The sequence below is a fragment of the Danio rerio genome, chromosome 8 (genome assembly GCF_049306965.1).
Source record: "Danio rerio strain Tuebingen ecotype United States chromosome 8, GRCz12tu, whole genome shotgun sequence".
NCBI lineage: Eukaryota > Metazoa > Chordata > Actinopteri > Cypriniformes > Danionidae > Danio > Danio rerio.
The window spans coordinates 37,093,921-37,115,656 of record NC_133183.1 but is presented as its reverse complement, the minus strand read 5'-3'; the positions used below and the strand labels follow the sequence as shown (position 1 = coordinate 37,115,656).

Sequence of the window (21,736 nt, the reverse complement as noted above, 5' to 3'; positions counted from 1 at the left end):
AAACTCAAAATGATACTATTGTAATAACAGGGATAAAAAAAAAAGTTCCTCATCTTGATAATGTATTGCAATAAATTGTCTGCAGCAAAAATTCAGTTCAGTTTCTCAGTTTTATCAAAAATGTTCGAAAGGAAGTAAAATATAAAATAAACAAATAATGATAATGCCAATAAATGGTCAGCAAAAACTAAACATCGTATGTGCAACACTTAACGTCTGTATTGTACCTGATCGTAGCGTTCTTAGAAAACAGCGCGTTTGAGAGTGCACGCAGCCAACTGTGCGTCAGGTATTTTGAGCTACTTCAGTGAGGAGAGGCAGACCGGATAGAACGTAAATATTCCTCAGTTTCAGACACCGATGTAAACGATCTTCGACTCCCGTCTTTGGCTGTAATGGACAGTCTCGCAGGGAAAAGCAAAGCTGGTTTGAGCCCCAAATTGTACAACTCCCCCATCACCTGTCGGTATTTAGAGCGTTGTGCCATCACCTCAGGTGCATAGTCCTCATATATGGCAATTGGGTGGCCTTGAAACATCAGCTTCCCTCTTTTGGTTCTCGCTTCACGGATTATCATTTCCTTTTGCTGATAACGGTGTAACCGGATGATGACCGCGCGTGGCTTTTCACCGGCCGCAGGTTTGTTGACGAGAGCCCTGTGGGCTCGGTCAATCTCCGGTGGAGAAGAAAGAACATCTTTTCCCAGAGTATCAAATAGAAGTTGTGAGAAGAAGGTAGAGGGTCGCGGTCCCTCCATCGCTTCTGGTAGACCGATAATGCGGATGTTATTTCGGCGGCTCCGTGATTCAAGATCGGTGACTTTCGCGAGCAGCTTAGCGTTACTGTCGGACAGGGCGGCGCAGGTCGCTTCCAGCGTTAGCATGCGCTCGTCAACAGCGTTAGCATTAGATTCAAGAGAAGCAATCTTAGAAGAATGTTCTGTTACCGCAACTTGAACGCAGTCGATTTTTGACTCGAGTGAGGATATGGTAGACTTAAATTCGGCTGATAAGGCCTGGCGGTGTTCCTCCAACAGCTTCGCAATCTCCGCCATTTTGAGCTCGCTGGAGACGTTGTCAGCAAAGTCCGTTTTGGTGTCTTTTTTAGTTTGTTTACTCGATTTTGAGGTCATGTTGACACTAAAATGTAAACTACGTCGTTGTGGTCAGGTTTATAGACAATATTATGTACAAAGTGGCTGCAAAATCACAGCAATAGCGGGAGCTACGCGTAGACACGTCTACTCCATCTGCTGTCCGACGTCGTCGAGCCAGTCGCTTTGACCAACACAGAGTTGTTTTTTACAGAGGTTTGTTAATTCTTTTGTCAAGAATTAACAAACCTCTGTAGAAAACAACTCTGTGACTGGCTCATACCCAAAAATGACAAATGTGTCATCATTTGCACACCCTTTATGGGTTTATTTTTTCTGTTAAACACAAAAGAAGATGGAAGATGAAAACCTGTACTCATTGACTTCCATATTTTTGGTGTTTTTATTTTGGAAGTCAATGATTGCAGGTTTTCTTCTTCCATCAAAATACCTTGTTTTTTGTTTAACAGAAAAAATAAACTTGTAAAGTAGAAAAGTCCAATAGTAGGAAAAATAATAACATGGAAGTCAATGAGTGCACGTTTTAATTTATTAAGAAAATAAACTAATAATAATTAAAATAATAAAATAATTTAAATAAGTGAATAATAATGTCTCTCTCACTTTCTCCCTTCAGGAAATAACAGGTAAATCTTGACAGAAACCCAGGAAGCCAGACAGTGATGGTGGTGATGGTAAGAATTTCTGTCAATAACAATGCAGGAAGAAACTAAGTAACTAAAATTACTTTAAAAATAATGTGCATTTTAGGCCTTTTTTATTTTAAGCAAATTTTAAGCATGATCTAAAGGGTTGAGTTTATTTTCTTAATGAGTTATAGGTGTATTTTGAGAATAAACCAATCAGAGTCTCATCTCCCATTCCCTTTAATAGCCTTGCATCGTGCCATAAGCGCATTTGCTATTTACATGACGTAAAGTAAGTTTAAGTGGAAAAACTGAGCATTTCACAAGCAAACAGTTAACAGTTATTTTTAACAGAAAACTGTTAAACAGAGCATCTACCGCGCGAGAATGAGAGATAAATGATCTACTTTCACTTTCGCTCTTGGTGGATAGGAAAATCTTTACGCACAGACATCAGTTAGCCTAATAATAATAATTAATTGCGTTTGTTAAGCGCAAGTATTTGTTTCAAAACTATTTCTAAATGCAGTTCTAATTTTCAGCAAATGAATAAATGAACAATAATAACTAAGTGTTGTCATAAACCTGAGTTATATCCTAAAAAACATGTTGCCCGCATATGGTCTAAAACCTGCAGGTGGGCAAATCTAAGCTTTTTTTTTAATAAAACAAATATAAATATGGATATAATAATTAATACTGCTAATAATAACATACAAAAGCAAATTGTTATGAATAAAAACTATTGCGTCGTAGAGAGATAAACAGTGTTTGTTATTTTAAAGTAATAGGACTAAGATGGTCAATAAATAAGCTTTTTATTTACCTATTAATTCACAGTTTTAATTTACATTTTTTGATTATATTTTACTCTTATTTTTACCTATTAAGAATCTTATTTTTTTCTTATTATTACTCTTATTTTACTTTTATTATATTTATATTTTACTATTATGTTATTTTGTCTCAATTACTGTACATTAATAGCAAATTAATATTTAAGTAGGCCTAATTATTTATTTAAAAACATTACCAGCGAAATACTGAGAAACGGTCTGGCGCTATTTTTATATACAGGCCTATCATAATTTTAAAGAAAGCTGCAAGGTGTGCTACATTATTTTAAATTATTTTTTCTGTCTGTTACTTGAAGTTCAGTGCGTGTGCGTGTGCGCTGAGAGACAAGGCAATATTGACAAAATATTGAATTTTGTTTTTTATATTGCATTGCATTAATTTGCAGAGATGTTTTATAGTTTATACAGGCCTAAAATAAACGCTTTGGTACAGAGTTATTATTTTAAAACAAACCTGTGTTTGTAATGATAGATGTAGGTGTCACAAAATACTTTTTAAATCAGTGTTTTTATTAATATGATTATTATTTATTGTGAACAACACTTAATAAATACTGAAATGTCCTTAATACACACCTTATTTTTTTATCAATTACAGTGCTTCCCGCTAGGGCTGCTCTATTATGGGAAAAATCATAATCACGATTTTTTTGGTCATTATTTTAATCACAATTATTCAAAATGATTATCAGTTCAAGTCAAAATTATTAGGGCTCCTGTGAAATTATTATTATTATTTTTTATAAATATTTCCCAAATGATGTTTAACAGATTCAGGAATTTTTCACAGTATTTCCTATAATATTTTTTCCTTTGGAGAAAGTCTTATTTGTTTTATTTCAGCTAAAATAAAAGCAGGTTTAAATATTTTGAAATCTATTTTATGGTCAATATTAATAGCTCCCTTAAGCAAAATAGTTTTTGATGGTCATCAGAAGAAATTACTGGTATACAATGACTTGCCCAATTATCCTAATTAAGCCTTTGAATCATACTTTAATCTGAATGCTTGTATTTTGAAAAATATCTAGTAAAATATGTGCTGTCATCATAACAAAGATGAATGAAATCAGTTATAAAAAATTAGTTATTAAAACTATTATGTTTAGAAATGGGTTAAAAAAAATCTTCTTTCCATTAATCAGAAATTGGGGGGGAAAGTAGGGCTAATAATTTAGATTTCAACTGTATTCATTTATTTCTTCCCTGCAAAGGAAAGGGAAATATGTACAATAGAATAAAAATATGAAACAAACTGTGCTTTAAGCATCTTCACTGTAAAAAAAAAAAAACTTTGATTATAGCTACTAAAGTCCTTCAGACAAGAACAGTGAGGGATTGTCTTCTTTTGTTGTTTGATTAATGGTAAAAACAGTCGGCAGCAGGAATATCACGCACTTTCACTTTAAGAGCAGTACGGTTCTGATTTATGGTTTCTCTTTCACATGTCTTTTGATTCTCAACTAGTTTGTTTATTACTTAAATGAGAGTTAATATGAATAATCACTGAACATCGCGTTTTGATACCTATTTGACCATTAAAATGCTCACATTAAGATAACTTTAGATGTGTGTGCTTTGCTCTGAGCACACAGTGTGCGAATATGTGTGTGCCGCATACACACACCATGCGGTCTCATTCATGCTTTTAAAACATGAATGATTCGAATGTACATCAATGAATGATGCACATGCCGTGCTGCAAAATTACAATGCATGCTTTTAGTAATATTCACGTGAAACTGAGCTTTGCAGAGCAACAAATGTGTACAACTGAAAAGAGGACGATATATGATGCAACAATCGTTTTATCTCGATTAATGATTTTCATATTCGTTTGAAGCTATAATCAAAATCGAATTTTCGATTAATTGCATAGCCCTACTTCCCGTATGTTTATAATATACTTGCGAAGGTAGCAGGCCCGGCGCCAGGATATCATAACTGAGGAGGCATTTTAATCCCATGACTAATTTTGGTCCCTCTTGTTCCTTTCATTTAGGCTATTTATTCACATTAATTATTACTTTGCATTACTGCCTAAGTTACTGACTCAAGGCAGTAATATACTTTTTTATAGTAATAATGATATGCAGTTTTGCTATTATTGATTTTATACCATTTATCAACGCAGACAGATCATGGTTCATTGCCAAACGAGTGCTTTATATCAAATTTTATTATCCTTATATGGGCCTATAATAGGCCTATAAAGGTTTAAAGTTTTAGGTAAAGACGTCAAACTATGCCCATACATGCAAGCCAATCCACGGTTAGACTATTCTATAACCGGTAAATAAATATAGTAAAATCAGCATTACTGAATCACGCTTCACAAAACCTTAACCAACCAAAATCAGTGTTAGGAAAAAGTTAAATGTTACAATCAAATGTCATTAAAAAAAATTTATTAAGTTACATTTTAAGGCATTAGTACGGAGACTCAGAAGGGACGTGATGGTGAAGAAAAAAATTGGGTGGAAGAAAAAAAAACTGAGTGGGAGAAAAAAAAGGATGGTAGAAAAAAAAACAGTGATAGGAATATATATATATATATTTTTAAGTTTTTGTTCCCTCACAAAGATGTTTTGCGTTATCCACACTTCCTGTTCACTTCATACCTGTCAACCCTCCCGTATTTTACCATTCTATCCCTCTATCATACTATTGTTAAGTATTTTCCCATATTTCTCATATATTTTTATTTTTGAAAGCATTCTGAAACAAATATAAAAATGTCTGCATTTACTTTCTTTTCATTAAAAGCTGTGGGTTGATCATCGCCCTTCATATGCAACCTCTGAATCAGGGAATGATAAACTGATCCCAGATCAACTTCTGTACATGCCATTTAAAGAGGAGCTAAAGTGCAGGATTCAGATCTGTGTTTAAACAGACAAATATACTTAACAATATGTAAACATGTTCGTCCTGTGTGTTTTATTTTAAACACAACTCATTTTCTCTTAAATGAGCACAAACAGTTACTTAAGTAATGGAATACTTTCATTATAGATCTGTGCATTCTTAAATTGACACCTCTGATATGAAATAAAAGAAAATGAGAGATTCATTTGCTGCTCATCACTTGTTTGATAACAGAGGTGTCGCTTTAAATGGTGTGTATAGAAGCTGATCTGGGATCAGTTTATCATACCTAGCACATCCGTATACATGCATTCGCTAATTCACAGGTTGCATATGAAGAGCGATGATCGACCCACAGCTTTAATGGAAAGAAAGAGAAATATGGGAGAATCCCAGCAAAAACGGAAGGCTTGGGAGAATCCTGGTAAAACAGGAGGGTTGACATGTATGAAGTGAACAGGAAGTGTTTGTGGAAAAACAGTTTTGCGAGAACGCAAAACATCTGCGAGGGAACGCAAAAACTTCCAAAAGAGGATTTTTAAATAAAAATATAGTCAAGGTAAAATGTTCAAAAACTAGGTCTGACTCACTCCTTTTCTTCCGCCGTCTCATTAACACACCTTTATTAAATTACAATAATTAACAAATTGCACAAACAAACAGTAATATTTAAGAGTAAACTAATGAGCTATTTAAAAGTACACTTTAAAGAAAACCACATTTATAAGAGAGACTGTGCCTTAAAGCATATACTGCTCTGTCACACTGCTTTTATTTATTATTTTAGGTTTGTTTATGAATGAATTATTTAAGTTAAATATTTCATGTATGTGGTTTAATATTTAATTGGTCATTAAATCAAATGAAGAAGCTAGCTACTTTATTTTTTGACACTTCAACCGATCAATAAACAAAGAAATGAACAACCACAGATTATTTTATTCTCTCTGTAAAGTATTTAGATACTTAGACTATACTAAATAATTAGACTATTCTATATAGTTTTTAACATTGTTTGGGCTCAGTTGGGATTATTTGTTAATGAACTGCCACTCATCTTTCCATTAAACATTTTGATATTAAAATTATGTTTTAACTTTATGTCTCCAAGATTGCATTGTAATTTTCTAAGTTAAACTAAACTAGTTAAACTAGACAATTAAAATATGCTGTAAAAAAGTTTAGGTTGATAACTATTTTATTTTGGCTGGAAATGATTTACTGCTGGTTTTATCTGACCAGAGAACAACACAATGTTGGAATTGACGTAGTAGCATTGTGTAAAGTGCGATATGAGACAGCATATTTAATCCTTGCACTATTTTAAGTGAATGCATATGTATTCCACCGACTCCAAAATTAGGAGTTAAGAGTCTCATCCAAAAAACCCAGAACCGAACATCCCTAATCGACGCCCCATTGATGTTTCTTTGAACATCAGGTGCCATTATTAACTGTTTATCAAGTTAAATTTCAAACTGAACCTATAAATGTTTTTGATTAATTCAAAGTATAGCCCAGACTATTTTTTTCCTTTTCAAAATCAGTAGCAGTATAGCCTAAACAGGACAGTTTTACAAATGTACAGATAAGCATTTTTATAACTGAACATCACAAAAGGCCTACAAGAATTTTCAGTCCATTTTTATATACAGGCCTATTATAATTTTAAAGAAAACTGCTAGGTGGGCTATATTATTTTAAATCTAGCCTATATTATTTTTATTAATTTCCTCTGTATCTGTCACTTGCGATTCAATGCACACGTGCTGAGCGAGACGAGAAATAAGGCAATATTGACCATTTTTTATAGGCCACTATAGTATATAATAGTTTATTTTTACATATAGTATTGCATTAATTTGCATTGACGTTTTGTAGTTTGTAGAGGCCTAAAATGAATGCCTCGATTTGGAGTTATTTAAAACATAATCCTGCGTTTTTAACATTCTTTAAACCAATGTTTTTTATTATTATTATTTAATGTGAATAACTTTTAATTAAAAATTGTAATGTATTTATTACACCACCTTATTGGGAAAAAAAAACGATCAATTACAGTGCTTCCCGCAGGTTTGAAATATAGGACTTGCAGCATTGAAACACCATTTACCCACATCACATAGTTAACTATGCGACAGACAAAACTTAATTGCATTTTTAATAATAATTGTATTTATTATGACACTTTTTCTTTTAATGGGTTAAAGTAAAAAAAAAAAAAAAGAATGTTACAAAATGTTACAGAATGTTTATGCTATTTAGGAGCAATGTGCAGCCACTGACAGGTAAAATTCGCTTTTCTCTCTCAAGTTCAAAGCAAATTAGGCTTGCCACGATAGACGGTGTTGACGGTGATACCGGTTTTAAGACGCAACACCGGTGACATCACGTTTTTACCGTGACACCGTCCTCACATTTGTTTTTTCTAAGTATTCGTTTTTTTTTTATTTTTTTTTTATTAAATATTTATTTTAATTAAATGGAAAATAGAATTCGTAATAATTTACTTAAGGCCAGAGCATGCTTTATAATTAAAATCTGAACATAGTAATGCGTCATATTTCATTTATCACGTGAGAATAAATATGCAAGGCATACTCTCATTTTAAAAATCACGCGACCATCATCTCACAGTGTTTAATAATAAATATCTTATTTTTATTAAAACAAGAATGATGTAGCAATGCCGCGCCATTGACAAGCCAACTGCAGAGAAACAAAGCAATCATCACGGCAACTGAAGTGAGCACTTTTTCCGAAGTTCAGCTCTTCTTTTTTGCACTTTATGCATTTCATGTAAAAAAAATAAAAGATGAATATGCCTACAAGAATGTAACCTGTGTGCGCGCGTCTTTTATCACTGAGGCCGCTGTCTTTAAAAACCAAAAGTTGCTTCATCTGTCTGGAAATATTTCGGCTTTTAATAAATGAAAAGTTAATTTAGGTGAGGCAATATTAAAAATTGCTATAAAGTAACTGTGAAGTGCGGCTACACATCGAATCTGAGGTCTGATCTCATCTCTCTCTCGCTATCATTCAGACATCGAAACGCCACACAGGTCAAGTCGCAAAACTGAGGCTGGTCCCAGCTGACAGGTAGAACAGCTGAAGCCTTTGCGAAATCTGTCAAAATACAGCGCTGAAATTAACAGGCACAAATATCTTTGAGCCAGAAAGTCACGGAGTTGTGTAGCCTATTAATTATATTAATTCTAATAAAATGAAAACCAAATTAAACTATTCATTGCATTTTTCGATTGATAAAAATATACGTAAACGAAAAAAAATCAAAGGGTGGCTAGTTTGTATTAATGTGTCTTAAAATTAATAAAAATATGCTCAGCTTATTTAAGCTTCACGGTTATATGCTGCGAACCACGTTACTGAACTACAATATCTCCGAGGGAGACTATATAACTCGATAGACAACATTACCTTGAGGGATTTTAAAAACAAAAGGTGTTTTAAAAAAGGAACAACACGCCAATCGGCAACAAATAAAACATCTTGCCAGGGTATGCTGTGTGTAATCCGCCACTGACAGTGACATAAGACACCTGCGCCTGTCAACTGTGCTTGTAAGAGAGCTCAAAGCTTGTATCGATATAACCAAAAAAAGCAAGATCATATAGTTATAAATATTCCATAACAATACTTATCGAAATATTTATACATTTACATGTTGATTATTTTTTTAGCCTGTTAAATAAAATTACTTTTATTTAGCCTGTCTTTAGATTTTTTACACAATGTTTAATTTCTTAACATTTCTTTCTTTTTTATTTAAAGTTTATATATAAAATGAGTGCTAGCTTGTTTAGTTGTGATCATTATGCAAGGATCATATTTCATATTCGGTTTATTCTTCACTAGCCTATAAATTCGTTAATAAGGCTATTTTATAAACGGATTGTTCATAAGGACTAAGCTATTAATATATAATGCAATAGGCTAAATAATACATTAAGAAATTGAAGTCAGGTAGGACAACAAAAGACAACCAAACATGTTCCCCCTGTTAGCAAATGTAACCAAAAAGTATCTTTACGTGCAACAAGCTGCTCATCTGAGGGTGTGTTCAGCACGATGGGGAACATAGTAAGCCCCACAAGATCCCATCTTAAGCCAGAGATGGTCAACATATTGGCCAGGATTCCTCGCAAAGAACAAGTAAACCTCACTGTTAATAAATGCCAATTTACAATGTTTTATTTTATTTTATTTTTTAAAGACTGTGTCAACCTGTCATTTTTGTAATGTAATTTTGAAAGCTTTTCTTTTATATTTGTTTCTTGTTCATTCGTTTAATCTTATTTAAACTTTGTGCAATTTAATTACTTATCTTGCTATTTTATTTTCTTATTCGTTTTAAAAACATTCTAACATTCATCACATTCGTCCATTCAAACAATTTACGCCGAATTGGCAATTCCCGCAAAACTGAAAGTGAAAGTATTATATGCATTTATAAGCTATTTAAAAGCAGAAAGAAAAGAGGAAACCCCGACCCCCACTATGATACCGGTATTACCGGTGTTGTCACATGTCGATTAACCGGTGGGGAAATTTCCTCATCGTCACAACCTTAATTTGAATGATTTTAGATGTGTATATAAAATAGCCTATGTAAAATATTAACATCATCAAATTAATAAAATAATGACAAATTTGAAATAAATGACAGAAAAGTTAATAAAAACAGACATTCTCTAAAAAATGTAAAAATCGCAATATTAAAATGAGTGGATTTTTTTTAAATAAAATGCGTTGATTAACTATTACTATTGGTGTATATATTTTACAGCCAGTCTAGATCTCATTACGTCCTCTCCCGAGTATATAGCCGAAGTTTTTCTTAGTCGTTTACATTAAAGAATCTATTATTTACTTTTTCTCTCTGTATTGCGGCTGAGTGTGCGCTGTCAGCTGAATATAGGCTTAAATTAAATCTAAAAAGCAACTAGCCTGCGAGCTAATATTTGTTCTTTTTTTTTTCGCATAACAGCCAATTTCAACCGCGAGGAGATACCAACAGCTTGATATGCAACATTTTCTAAAATGTTATTTAGCTCGGAATAAAAACAATTCACAAAAAATGATTTAGTGTGTGTGTTTTTTTAAGATTGGATTAGCCTATTTCACAGTGTGTAAACATTAGAAATAATAATTAGGCTAAAATACAGTAGATTACCCCTTCATTCAGATATATGTCGTTGTTTGGGAAACTCTCCCCTGGTCTAGAAGTTTCTCTTGCTTCTTATCTGCTCCACAAGCGCAGCACGCTTCTTCCTCTGGCTCTGCACCAGGGCTGGGTTTCCCAAACAACAACGTAACTCGCGGCAGAAATATCATAGTACAATGTGTCGTTTGGGAAAAGAACGATGTAGTGACGAGTGTGTCCCAAAACCTGTAGTTTCTCTGTCACAGATCTATTGTTTGACCCACATTAGTTATAACGTAAAATGCCCATAATGATGCTCTAAACGAGGTGGTAACAATTTCTTTAGAGAGAGAGAAAAAAAAAACATTATTTTATTTGCAAATTATATTGTTTTACACAATCACACATTTAAAAAAAAAATCTATCATAGTTTTGGTGAAAACATGCACTTATATTCCATATTAATTGAAATATATATAACGGCACATATAAGACCTATATTTGTTTCCTTTACAAATATTATTAAGAATTTCATTTCTAATTTCATATATAAATCATTAATGGTTGTAGGCCTAATTTACAGTAGGCTATTTATTTAGAAATAGAAAAAACTTTTTAATATAATATTAATTATTATTATTATTATTAAAGTAGGATATTGCAAACAATATGCAAAATAAATGCAAACAATATTCCATGACTCCCAATATCAATTGCTACGAGCCTAATATAGAAATTTTAATTAACACGTAGTTCAGTCCATAAGTTGCTGTGAATAGAAACAGCCTATATAAGCCTACATTACCAGAAGTTGGCCTATAGGTAAAAGGTATATAACCGGGGATTTTGTGTCAACCTTGCTTGTGAAATATACTCAAGATATACCCCTGCCCTCATCTCAAACAAAATGTTTGGCTATTAATGAAGCAGCCTGTCTGAGGTGTTAATGGGGCATTGCGCTTTAACCGAAAACAACAACAACCCAAAAGCACTAAATTGGTTACAGGGGTTGCTTCAGAAAATTGCCTAATAATAATAGAAGTAGTAGTAATAATAATAATAATAATAGTAACTACTGGCATGTTTATAACTAAAGTTGTTTTTACTTCGGTTGCACCACATGCTCTTAAGGCAAACCGTAGTTAGTAAGGTCATAAGCTCTCCGTAAAGTCATACATAGTTGCATTAAATCACCTAATATCAAATAAAAAGTGTTTCAATCGTTAAACTGATTTAGAATTCTGCAACTAATGCATCTACATATAACTGTTCTTTGAAAATTTGCTGTGAATGCACACAAATTACACAAAGTTATCAAAACATAAAACTTGATTTTTTAAATATTCTACACGTTAAAGAAAAAATAGCAGGGAGAAAAAACCCAGTCATAAAGAAATGTATGTTAACACAAAACATTTCTTGAAACAAAATTAAACTCTTCATTCACAAACCGAAAGAAATGCGAGATTTAGGAAGAAAATAAGGCTGTGAATAGAGGGAGATCATCGCAAGCTCCTCGATGTAAACTAATCTCACCGTCATCTCTTTTCTACCATTATACATGGGGGGAGGCTGCGGTAAATTTTTAGTTGGAACACAGCGTTAGGTTTAAACTGAGTGAAATGCTGCAACACAGAAATATTTAGTAGTGCGTACATTGTAAATTAGTGTCCCTTTAAGTCACAACTAGGCTTCATTTTAACTTACACACTGCTGGTGCAACTGGCCCCATGTAATCAAAAAAGGCTGCATATTAATAAGTGGGTCGCGGGTTATAATCTAAAAGCTATTGCCAGTCAAACACAGCACAGCCATTACAGCAAAATGGAGAGATTTAAATGTACATATTGCACATATGGAATTATCCACTCACTGCATGTCGTCTACCCTGATAAACATGCTAATTGTCTTATTATTATTAATATTATATTGTATGCACTTATGAAATTAAAGTTTATAGAGCCTGGTTTATACTTCTGCGTTATGATCGGCGTAACCCACGGCACATGCAACGCGCGTAGCTGTTTATTTTACTTCTGCGCAATGTCTCTGTTGGTCTGCATTAACACTTTCAAAACGCTAGTTGGCAGTGAGGTGTTAATGTTCCTCTGTGTTGAGTTTCTTCGCTGTTGTTTTGTTTTTTCTAAACGCTTCCTGAACATGCAAGTGACTCAAACTCGCTCATTTTGAGGCTGGAACCGGCGGACGTGGAACAACTTTAACTATGAGATAAACACAAAACAAAACTTTCTATCCAGAGCTCCTTCATGGGACTCCACACTTGTAAACAATCGCTCTATTGGGCTCGCACCACTCGCACGGCTCTTGGTCCCGCCCCCAGACTTGTCAGCGCTGCCAAGCCGACCAATCACGACCATCAAACAAATCACGACCTTGCGCTCTGTGTCGTTGCGACTTGTAGTTACATTTTTTGAGAGGTGCACATCATCGACGCCGACGGCCAATAAACAATGCTTAAACATTAAAATGTGCTTTTAGAAACTTAAAATATTTATGTTTCTAATATTTAATTATACATTTGCTGTGTTTAATATAGGGGATAGAATAGCATACAGTTTATAAAAAAAAAAAATTTTGTCCTTTATACCGAAATAGGCCGGCTATAAGAGGAGGCGCTCTATTAAACAAGCAGAAACAGCACAGACTGTTCACTCTGCATGCATGTGAAAGAAATGAACAGAGAAAAATAAACAGACGATAAATAATAGGCGACTCACCTTACGTGCCGATATGCCCATTTATTTAATTCATAACTGCCACTAATAGCTATGCAAAAGGGAACCTATTTTGAGTGTTTGGCATGTAGTGACAGATTTTCAAATATTTGTAACCTGGCCTATAATAAATAATAATAATTATTGATAAAGCAAGTTATACTGCAATCAGGTGATGTGTTTCATTGACTCGATAACCTTAATATTTTGTAGTGTGTGCTGTGACGCGATTTTCATTTCTTGCAATGTGCGCACGTTTAAGATTTGAGGTAATAACATCGCCATGATAGTCAAAGAAATGTAAACATTCTTTTTACCCCAACACAATTTAATAGGGCGCTATAAAGGCTAAACAACTTCATTCTTATATTTGTTTAATTTTTGCAGCCTGGGGCTATACTTCTCACCATCTATTGTATCTTTTCTAAAGCATACAGTATAGTGTAAAAGCATGTTTATTACTAAGAAAAAAGAAAATGTATTTTTTAATTGATCACATCACATAATCTACTGTACACTACATTACACATACAGTAAGGGCTGCTCTATTATGGGAAAAATCATAATCACGATTATTTTTGTCATAATTTCAAACAATATTATTTAAAACGATTTTTCAGCTGAAGTCAAAATTATTAGCGCTCCTGTGAATTTTTTATTTATATTTTTTTAATAAATATTTCCAAAAGGATGTTTAACAAATTCAGGATTTTTTTTACAGTATTTTCTATAATATTTTTTTTCTTCTGGAGGAAGTCTTATTTGTTTTATTTTGGCTAGAATAAAAGCAGGTTTAAATATTTTGAAACCTATTTTAAGGTCAATATTAATGACTTGCCCAATTATCCTAATTAAGCCTTTGAATTGTACTTTAATCTGAATGCTTGTACTTTGAAAAATATATAGTAAAGTATGTGCTGTCATCATAACAAAGATGAATGAAATCAGTTATAAAAAATTAGTTATTAAAACTATTATGTTTAGAAATGGGTTGAAAAAAAATCTTCTTTCCATTAAACAGAAATTGGTGGAAAATGGTTGCTAATAATTCAGGAGGGCTAATAATTCGGATTTCAACTGTATATATGCAGTTATTTTCCTCCCTGTAAATGAGCAAAGGGAAATATGTACAATAGAATAAAAATATGAAACAAACTGTGCTTTAAGCTTCTTATAAATGAATAAATGATCACTGAACACAGCATTTTGACACCTATTTGACCATTAAAACGCTCACAGTAAGATAACTTTAGATGTGTGTACTCTGCTCGTCTAGCCTAAGTGCACACACACAGCAGCATGTACAAATCAGATTATGAAAAATGATGAAGAGCATGCTTTTCCTTTTATCCTTTATTTTTAGTTTTTTTTTTTTTTTTTTTTTTATTTACACATTTTTTTAAGTGGTGAGGACAATATTCACTGGTTCCCCCCTCCTGTATAATAATTAAATGTTACATTTTTAAGAACTTCACAAATAGCCTAAATAACACTTTTCAGTATCAGTGATAATATAAATAGTAACTAATAATAATAATGATAATAATAAAAAGAAGAACAAAAAATATTAGCCTATTGATAACAATATAAGTGAGATGTTGAGGAAAAAACAGCGTAGGCTACTAACTCTCCACTGTTTTTGGTAAATTCTTTGACAGAAAAGCTAACATGCTGACACATTGTCTGGATTAAGCAGACCTAGTTGGAGTCGCAATGTTTCCAGCAGCACTCAATACACGTTCAGACTTTCTATCGCAGTGCTTGTAGCGCAAATGCACAAATGCTTTTTCCTATGCTACATTTCTCGTCAATGTCTTCCATTTATCACTTTCTCTTTTGTATCTGGCCATTTTTAAATAGGGCTCTGCGATATCTGGCTGACAAAAAAATCAAAAAATAAATTTTAATTTTTATAATTTTATATATTTTTATTTTATTTTTTGTGCTCATAATATTGACCTTTGCAGTTTTTACCTTTTTATTATTCAGCTAAACTAAAAAACGGAAGACTTTCTCCAGTGGAAAAATATAATAGGGAATATTATGAAATTATTGATTGCCTTTTTTTAAAATTAAGAAAAGTCTTTACATGGAAAGGTCATATCACTTTCAATAGTCCACAATGATTCAAAGCAGCTACTGAAAGTTATACTCGCATATGTTGCTGTTAAATCATGTAGTTGTGTGATGTATAACCATGGTGTAAGTGCACACCTAAGGATTAACCTTTTTTCCAAGAAAGAGACTTTTAAACGATATTGATGAACAGTTGATATGATCTATTAAAAGTCAGTGATGCTAACAGTTAATCATCTTGTTTGCTTTCAGGCTCTAGCACTGGCAGAACAACCTACATGAGAAGACCATGGACAAAAGCAGACGTGAAGGCTGTAATGAGTTCAAAAGACTGATTATTATTATACACATTTTCATTTTTTTTCCTTGTCACAGAGTGACAATATTTAACCATTTTCAAACCCACTTCTGTTCCATGCCAGTGCTTCACAGTCCATCATCACTCTAGGGTAGTCTCTACATTGCTCTACAGTTTGCCTCTGCTTCTCAACCCATGTCTGCCACTACTCCACAGTCTGGTACTGCTCCACAGTCCAGGTCCACGTCTGCTTCATGAGCCTGGGCAATACCCATCACACAAAAATACATAACCCACAAATGCAGTCCCTCAGACTAAACATTTACAACAGTGTTGAGTAGCAAAAAGACATGTTTTTTGTTTTTTATTTACATGTTTGAAAATGGTCAAATATTGTCACTGTGACAAAAAAGTGAAAATGTGTATGATATTAATTAGTCACATTATAACACATTATATTACTGTCACATTACGAAATTTAGTTTTTAATCTGTTTTGTGTTCATATCATTCTGTATGTATCATTCAATTTGTGGAATCAAACTTTTATGTCTAGTTTTATCTTTTTTTCTTTTTATCTATCTTTTTATCTATTTTTATCCATCTATTTTTTGTTCTTGTCAGAGCGATAATAGTTGATGCATTTCATAATAAAATGTATATACATGTTTAGTTCCCCTGCTGTTTTCCTGGACTTCAAAAGTAAAATAAAAAAAGTTTATTTTTTTATTTCTGTCATTGAGTGGCAATGTTTTGTATTTGACAGTATTCTAGTGCACTACCATGTTGTGTTCTAGTATAAATATTTAAATTTGAAAAAGAATAATCTGTTGAACGACTTAATTAAATTTTAAAATACCATTAGTTTGTTTATAAGCTGTAATCATTCATTCATTCATTTTCTTTTCGGCTTAACCCCTTTATTTATCAGGGGTTTCCACAGTGAAATGAACCACCAACTTATCCAGAATATGTTTTACGTTGCGGTTGTTCTTCCAGCTGCAACCCATCACTGGAAAACATCCATACACACTCATACACACACACTACGGACAATTTAGTGTATTCAATCCCCTGTACCGCTTGTCTTTGGACTGTGGGGGAAACCGGAGCACCCGGAGGAAACCCACTCCAACACAGAGAACATGCAAACTCCACACAGAGTTCACAGAGGGGAACATTTGTGCTCTGGCCAAGTAAAAGAATAAAATAATGAATATGTTATCGTACAGTTGTGCTTCTGGTTGTTCATGGTTGAAGGTTCTTTGCCAATTATGGTCTTTTTTTATCTGAAGTTGCCTTTCAAAATATCTACTGTCTTATAAAATAAGAGCAAAGGCCCTTAAACAATTAACTCTTCATACTTTAATGTTAAAATGCTGTCTTTTTCAGGTTATTGTTCAACAGTACATTAAACAGATTGTTTAACTGATACAACACAATAAGCCTACAGAATTGTTAAATCAAAAGTGTATTTTAAGCAAAATAGTATTTTGTCATTTAAGAAGTGACAGGCAGAACCTTAGCAACTGAGATGGGTTTAGCAGGTGTCTAGCTGAGGAAAGCCAGAGTCTGTTCTGTTGTCACCCTTACTGCAATAGCAGAATAGTGTGATATGTAAAATGTGTTAATCAGTCCTTTTAAACCATGAAGGGGCTAGGTTTGTGTGTAACATGTAAACAGACCTTGTAAACCATGATTTTGTCTGTCCCCATAAGCCTGTGAAATGTCACATAGTTAATTTGAGTGTGTTGTGAAACTAAAATTGCTGTTTTTAAGCGTTGTTTGCCTTTTGTAGCTCAAATAAAAAATTTTGGCACAAGTTTTATGTTCGTAGGATGTTGGCAAAGGTATGTCCCCGTAAACCACCAAAAAGTCACATTGACCTCATAAACCATGTATGCCTGTATGTGTGTGTGTTTGTTGCACTGCTGGAGTGAAGGTTAACCAGTCCACACAGTTCATGCGGCTATAATCTTTATTATCTTTTATTAATAAACTATGTACAATATTTACACGTCGGCTCCAGGTCTCTTGGATGAAGGTCTCTCAGCGACGTGGTCTCTTCTGGTCGCCGCGCGTCTCTGGTGAAGATGGGGAGCGGGACCGTTTCCCTCCGGCGTCCCGGACCGAAGATGCCGCACCTGCTGAGGACGAGGAGGGCAAAGGCTCGGTCTGGCAGGAGAAGGACGGCCTCTTTCTCTTCTCAGCAGCATAGGCCTCACTGAACAGATCGAGCGCAAACACACACAAGCAGACATCATGTGAGATTTGGACAAACACTAGAACATGCGGCTATGCCAAGTACAGTTTACTCACGCGTCTATGATGGGAATGACGTATCGGCCGCTGCCGTCTATCATGACTCCCTTTCGGTCTGGGTCGTCCACCTCCAACAGGAAGCTGCGGGGAATCCCTGTGCTCTTCCGGATGCGCTTGTGCGGCGCGGAGCGGCTGCCCTGTGAATTGAGGAGTGACAGTCAAACTCTGAGCAAACAATCTGACTGATGAGGACAAGAGCTCAAGTTCACAGCAACCGTGAGCTTGGAAAACCCAGTTACCACATTAGTGGGGCAGTGCCTAATGTGGTGTCCCGGGATCCCAAGCAGCCTCATGGCCTCACTAGTGAACATCAGAACCATGAGAATCAGCTCAGACATCTCTCACAAAGCAAACCTGTCAGTGTCTGAACGCTCACCTGCTGGAGTAGTAGCACAGGCTGGACTGGTACATCACCGCTTTCAGCTTGTCCTCCTCTGACGCCTTTGCCTCAGCCAGATTCTCAGTCTGTTTCACAGGCATTTGCACATTTGAATCTTTTTCACCCTCAACCCTTCAAACAATCTCAAATCTCCCTAAGAAGCTGAGTGCGTGTGCGTATATTGTGTGCTTTACATTGCGTTTTGCTATTGTGCTATTCATTTGTTCAATACCTTCAACAACTGCTCCAGTGAGAGGAGTGAAGGATCAGCTCTAGGTGAAGGTTCACGCCAGCGTCCAGCTTGATGTCTGCAAAACAAAGGAGCTTGTGTGACTAAAACACCAGGGACAGACCAGGGGCCTGTTTCAGTAAGGAGGTTCAAACAACTCAGAGTTTAAACTTGAACTCTGAGTTGATTTACCGAGAGATTAAAAACTCAGAGTTTTCGGTTTCAGAACAGCTGATCTGAGTTGGGTCAATCAACTTCGAGTAGACCAACTCAGAGTTAAGCGCGCACACTGTGACTTTAAAAAGGCATTATCAATGGAGCGCAGACATTACGAGTGACTATGGCAATGTCTTATAAAAGAGATCACCATTTCTTTCTCCAGCTGAACTTGATGTTCTCATGCAAAGTTATAGCAAATATGAGTGTATATATTTGAAAAGAAGCAACCATCAGTGAAGAAGAGACAGTTAGCGTGGGAAAACAGCTGCTCAAGTTAATGCCTAATTTAACTTTTTAAGTATTTAAATATTTAAGTATAATAAAATAAGTAATGTAATTTGTGACGTTTATATATTTTTTTCTAAACTTTTTTATACATTTATTAGTTTTAAATGATTTAACAGTGCACTTGTATGTCTGCCTTTTTTATTGATCAAGTGATAGAGGTTAATATAACATTTAGAAGGTAAGCAGTACTAAAAATAATTTTTAGAAAGAATAATAATCCCATTAATCTAGTTACAGTGCATGTCGAAGGTGAATTTAATTTAATTATTTATTAAAAAAGGATAAGCCATTCTAGTACAGTTCTTCTGTGTGTGACTAAAATGTAGGCAATAGCTATGTTTCCATCCAAATATATTACATAAATTTATGTGCAAAACTGGAATATTGCATAAAAGATGCGAATAAAATTCCATCCAACGAGTCAAAGAGAAAAAAATTGTCACTTCCTGATTAAACTGGCACCAAATATCAACAGTAAAAACAGAATTTACTGTGGTAGAAGAAGCTGCGTCAATTAATTCTTTATTTAGCCTAATTAATGTACTTGCGCCTCGATGTCAGAAGACAATGCTGAAACACAATGAACACGTGGGGGCGTCTGAAGCCATGAGACGCGGAGACTCTTGACATGCACCAGACGTTCAGAGGTAATTAATAATATACACTAATACTGAAACAGTTAAGGCATTTTAGAATGACTAAAACAATATTTAAGACATGTTACAGTGTGCTCAGCCTGCTGGTATGTCCATTTACACACATTTTCATTATCATATGATCATGATCTTTTTTTTAATGCACATACTGTAATTTGTTCAGTAAAAGTGTTTCCATCGTAGTTTATGCGCACATTTTCTATTGAATAAAAGTTTATCCTACTCAGTTATGCGCGTTTTTTATGCATATTTTAAAAATTTATGTGTATCATGACGTTTCTATCAATCGTTTTTATGCACGTATCCAAAATGAGCATTAAAATAGGTGGGTGGAAACGTAAGGCTAAGGCGAGAAATACCGCTTCATCTTTAAAAAAGGGGAGGAGACAGACAGAAACTTTGAGTTTAGAGAATAAAACCTGCTTCTGACCAGGTTAGATTCACAGAGTAAGTTACCACAGTAACTGACTCTGAGTTAAAGTTACCTCTCTTTCAGAAACAGGCTTGACTTACCCTGCTTTCTCGAGTTTAACAAACCTGCCATTTTGAAACGGAAAACCCAGAGTTTCTCTTATTTCAGGGTTAAATACTCTTGAGTTTTCAGTTAACCTCCTTTCTGAAACAGGCCCCAGGAGTCTTCATATAACATCTAACAGAGGACGCGTGTGCTCATTTCATAGCACTTACCCAACAAATCTTCTGTTTGAGGACTTCAGTCCCGCCGCAGGGATCCGTCTGATGATGACCGACGTGTTTTTAGGGATGAGAGCATCATCTGTGTATTCTGACAGCAAAATAAAATCAGAATCAGCACATAATTATGGAGCACGGTATACTTTGAGAGCCATTAGCCTTTTAAAACAGCCAAAACATCCCTACATGTCAGCATCAGCACCACCTTACAGCTTCCAGAAGTGTCTGATGTAACGCATCTAATGTTAGCGTAGAACAGTTGAAGTGTCTTTTCCTCAACTCACCTTCATCAGTCTGGGCGTTGCTGATCTTCAGCTGGCAGAACTTCAGCCTCTTGCTCCTCATGATCTGCCGCTTCAGCTCCCCCGCGCTGATGTTGAGGCCTTCAAACTGGAGCGAGTCGTAGGTGAGTCGACTCTGGAACCTGTAGTGAACACAAGACATACTGAACACAAACACAAAGCACAGCGTAATAAAAAGGGTCAAACCTGAGTGATGGGAACAGCAGGCGATCAATCGACGTATCCAACGATCAATAATATCGATAATCTGGAAAAATTGTCACGGAGGACGCAGAGATCAGATGCCAATCGACACAGCGAGATTCAAACAACACCCACAGGACGGTTGTCATGGATGCTGATGATGAACACGTGACGCATGCGCTGTACAACTTCCGGCAATATTATCATTATTAATATTAATTTTATTGATAGTAGTAGTAAAATCATTGCGATAAGTATAATAAAATAAACAGCAGAACAGTTGGCCATCTCTGAATAATACACAGCGACGTTTCCCTGCACGAACGATTCAGGCCTTCGCCAAGAAGACTCGGGTGAGTCGATGATTCAGGGATTGATTCAACTGTCCGTTCATCCTATTGGCTTCTTTGGCTGAATGAATCGTTCAATGCTTTACTCAAATAAAGCGGCCTCTTGCTGCCACCTATTGGGGGTTTGCTTTTTTGTTTTCAAAAGTACTTTGACACTTTTTTAAAGGCACCTTTAAGTTCATTTTTGCACAAAAGCTCGTCTCTGTGCGTTCCAAATGGTTTGAAATTTCCTTAGCACATGGTTTTCTTGATGCGTTTGAAATTTTCAATGTAAATCCACTCGTACTTGCATTTGATCTTTATTATGCCTTAAAATCAAAACTATACTAAAGGTGTCTTATCCAAATGCAGATTTTCATTCAAAACGTTATGACAGAA

At 34.7% G+C, this 21,736-nt stretch overlaps 2 protein-coding genes and 1 long non-coding RNA gene across 3 annotated transcripts in view; 1 reads left to right on the top strand and 2 right to left on the bottom strand.

Annotated features, from left to right (window-relative positions):
- Positions 1–16,405, top strand: part of LOC137489318 (uncharacterized) — a 57,763-nt gene extending 41,358 nt beyond the window's left edge. Inside the window, exons 24-26 of the long non-coding RNA XR_012384567.1 lie at positions 1,731–1,788; positions 15,693–15,754; positions 15,863–16,405. This is a non-coding gene — a long non-coding RNA (uncharacterized lncRNA). The remainder of the gene's footprint in view (positions 1–1,730; positions 1,789–15,692; positions 15,755–15,862) is intronic.
- Positions 16,406–17,700: 1,295 nt separating this feature from the next.
- LOC141375754 (E3 ubiquitin-protein ligase RBBP6-like) lies at positions 17,701–18,741 on the bottom strand. The gene is made up of 5 exons (XM_073910702.1): positions 18,671–18,741; positions 18,436–18,524; positions 18,299–18,359; positions 18,057–18,196; positions 17,701–17,961 (listed from the first exon to the last, which is right to left on the bottom strand). Exons 2-5 carry the CDS (start codon positions 18,468–18,470, stop codon positions 17,787–17,789), a joined length of 411 nt encoding a protein of 136 aa, XP_073766803.1. The 5' UTR covers positions 18,471–18,524; positions 18,671–18,741; the 3' UTR covers positions 17,701–17,786.
- Positions 18,742–19,680: 939 nt separating this feature from the next.
- LOC141375757 (E3 ubiquitin-protein ligase RBBP6-like) lies at positions 19,681–21,143 on the bottom strand. Its single transcript, XM_073910706.1, has 2 exons — positions 20,808–21,143; positions 19,681–20,614 (listed from the first exon to the last, which is right to left on the bottom strand). The coding sequence occupies exons 1-2, from the start codon at positions 20,965–20,967 to the stop codon at positions 20,514–20,516; spliced, it is 261 nt and encodes an 86-aa protein (XP_073766807.1). The 5' UTR covers positions 20,968–21,143; the 3' UTR covers positions 19,681–20,513.
- Positions 21,144–21,736: the final 593 nt, after the last annotated feature.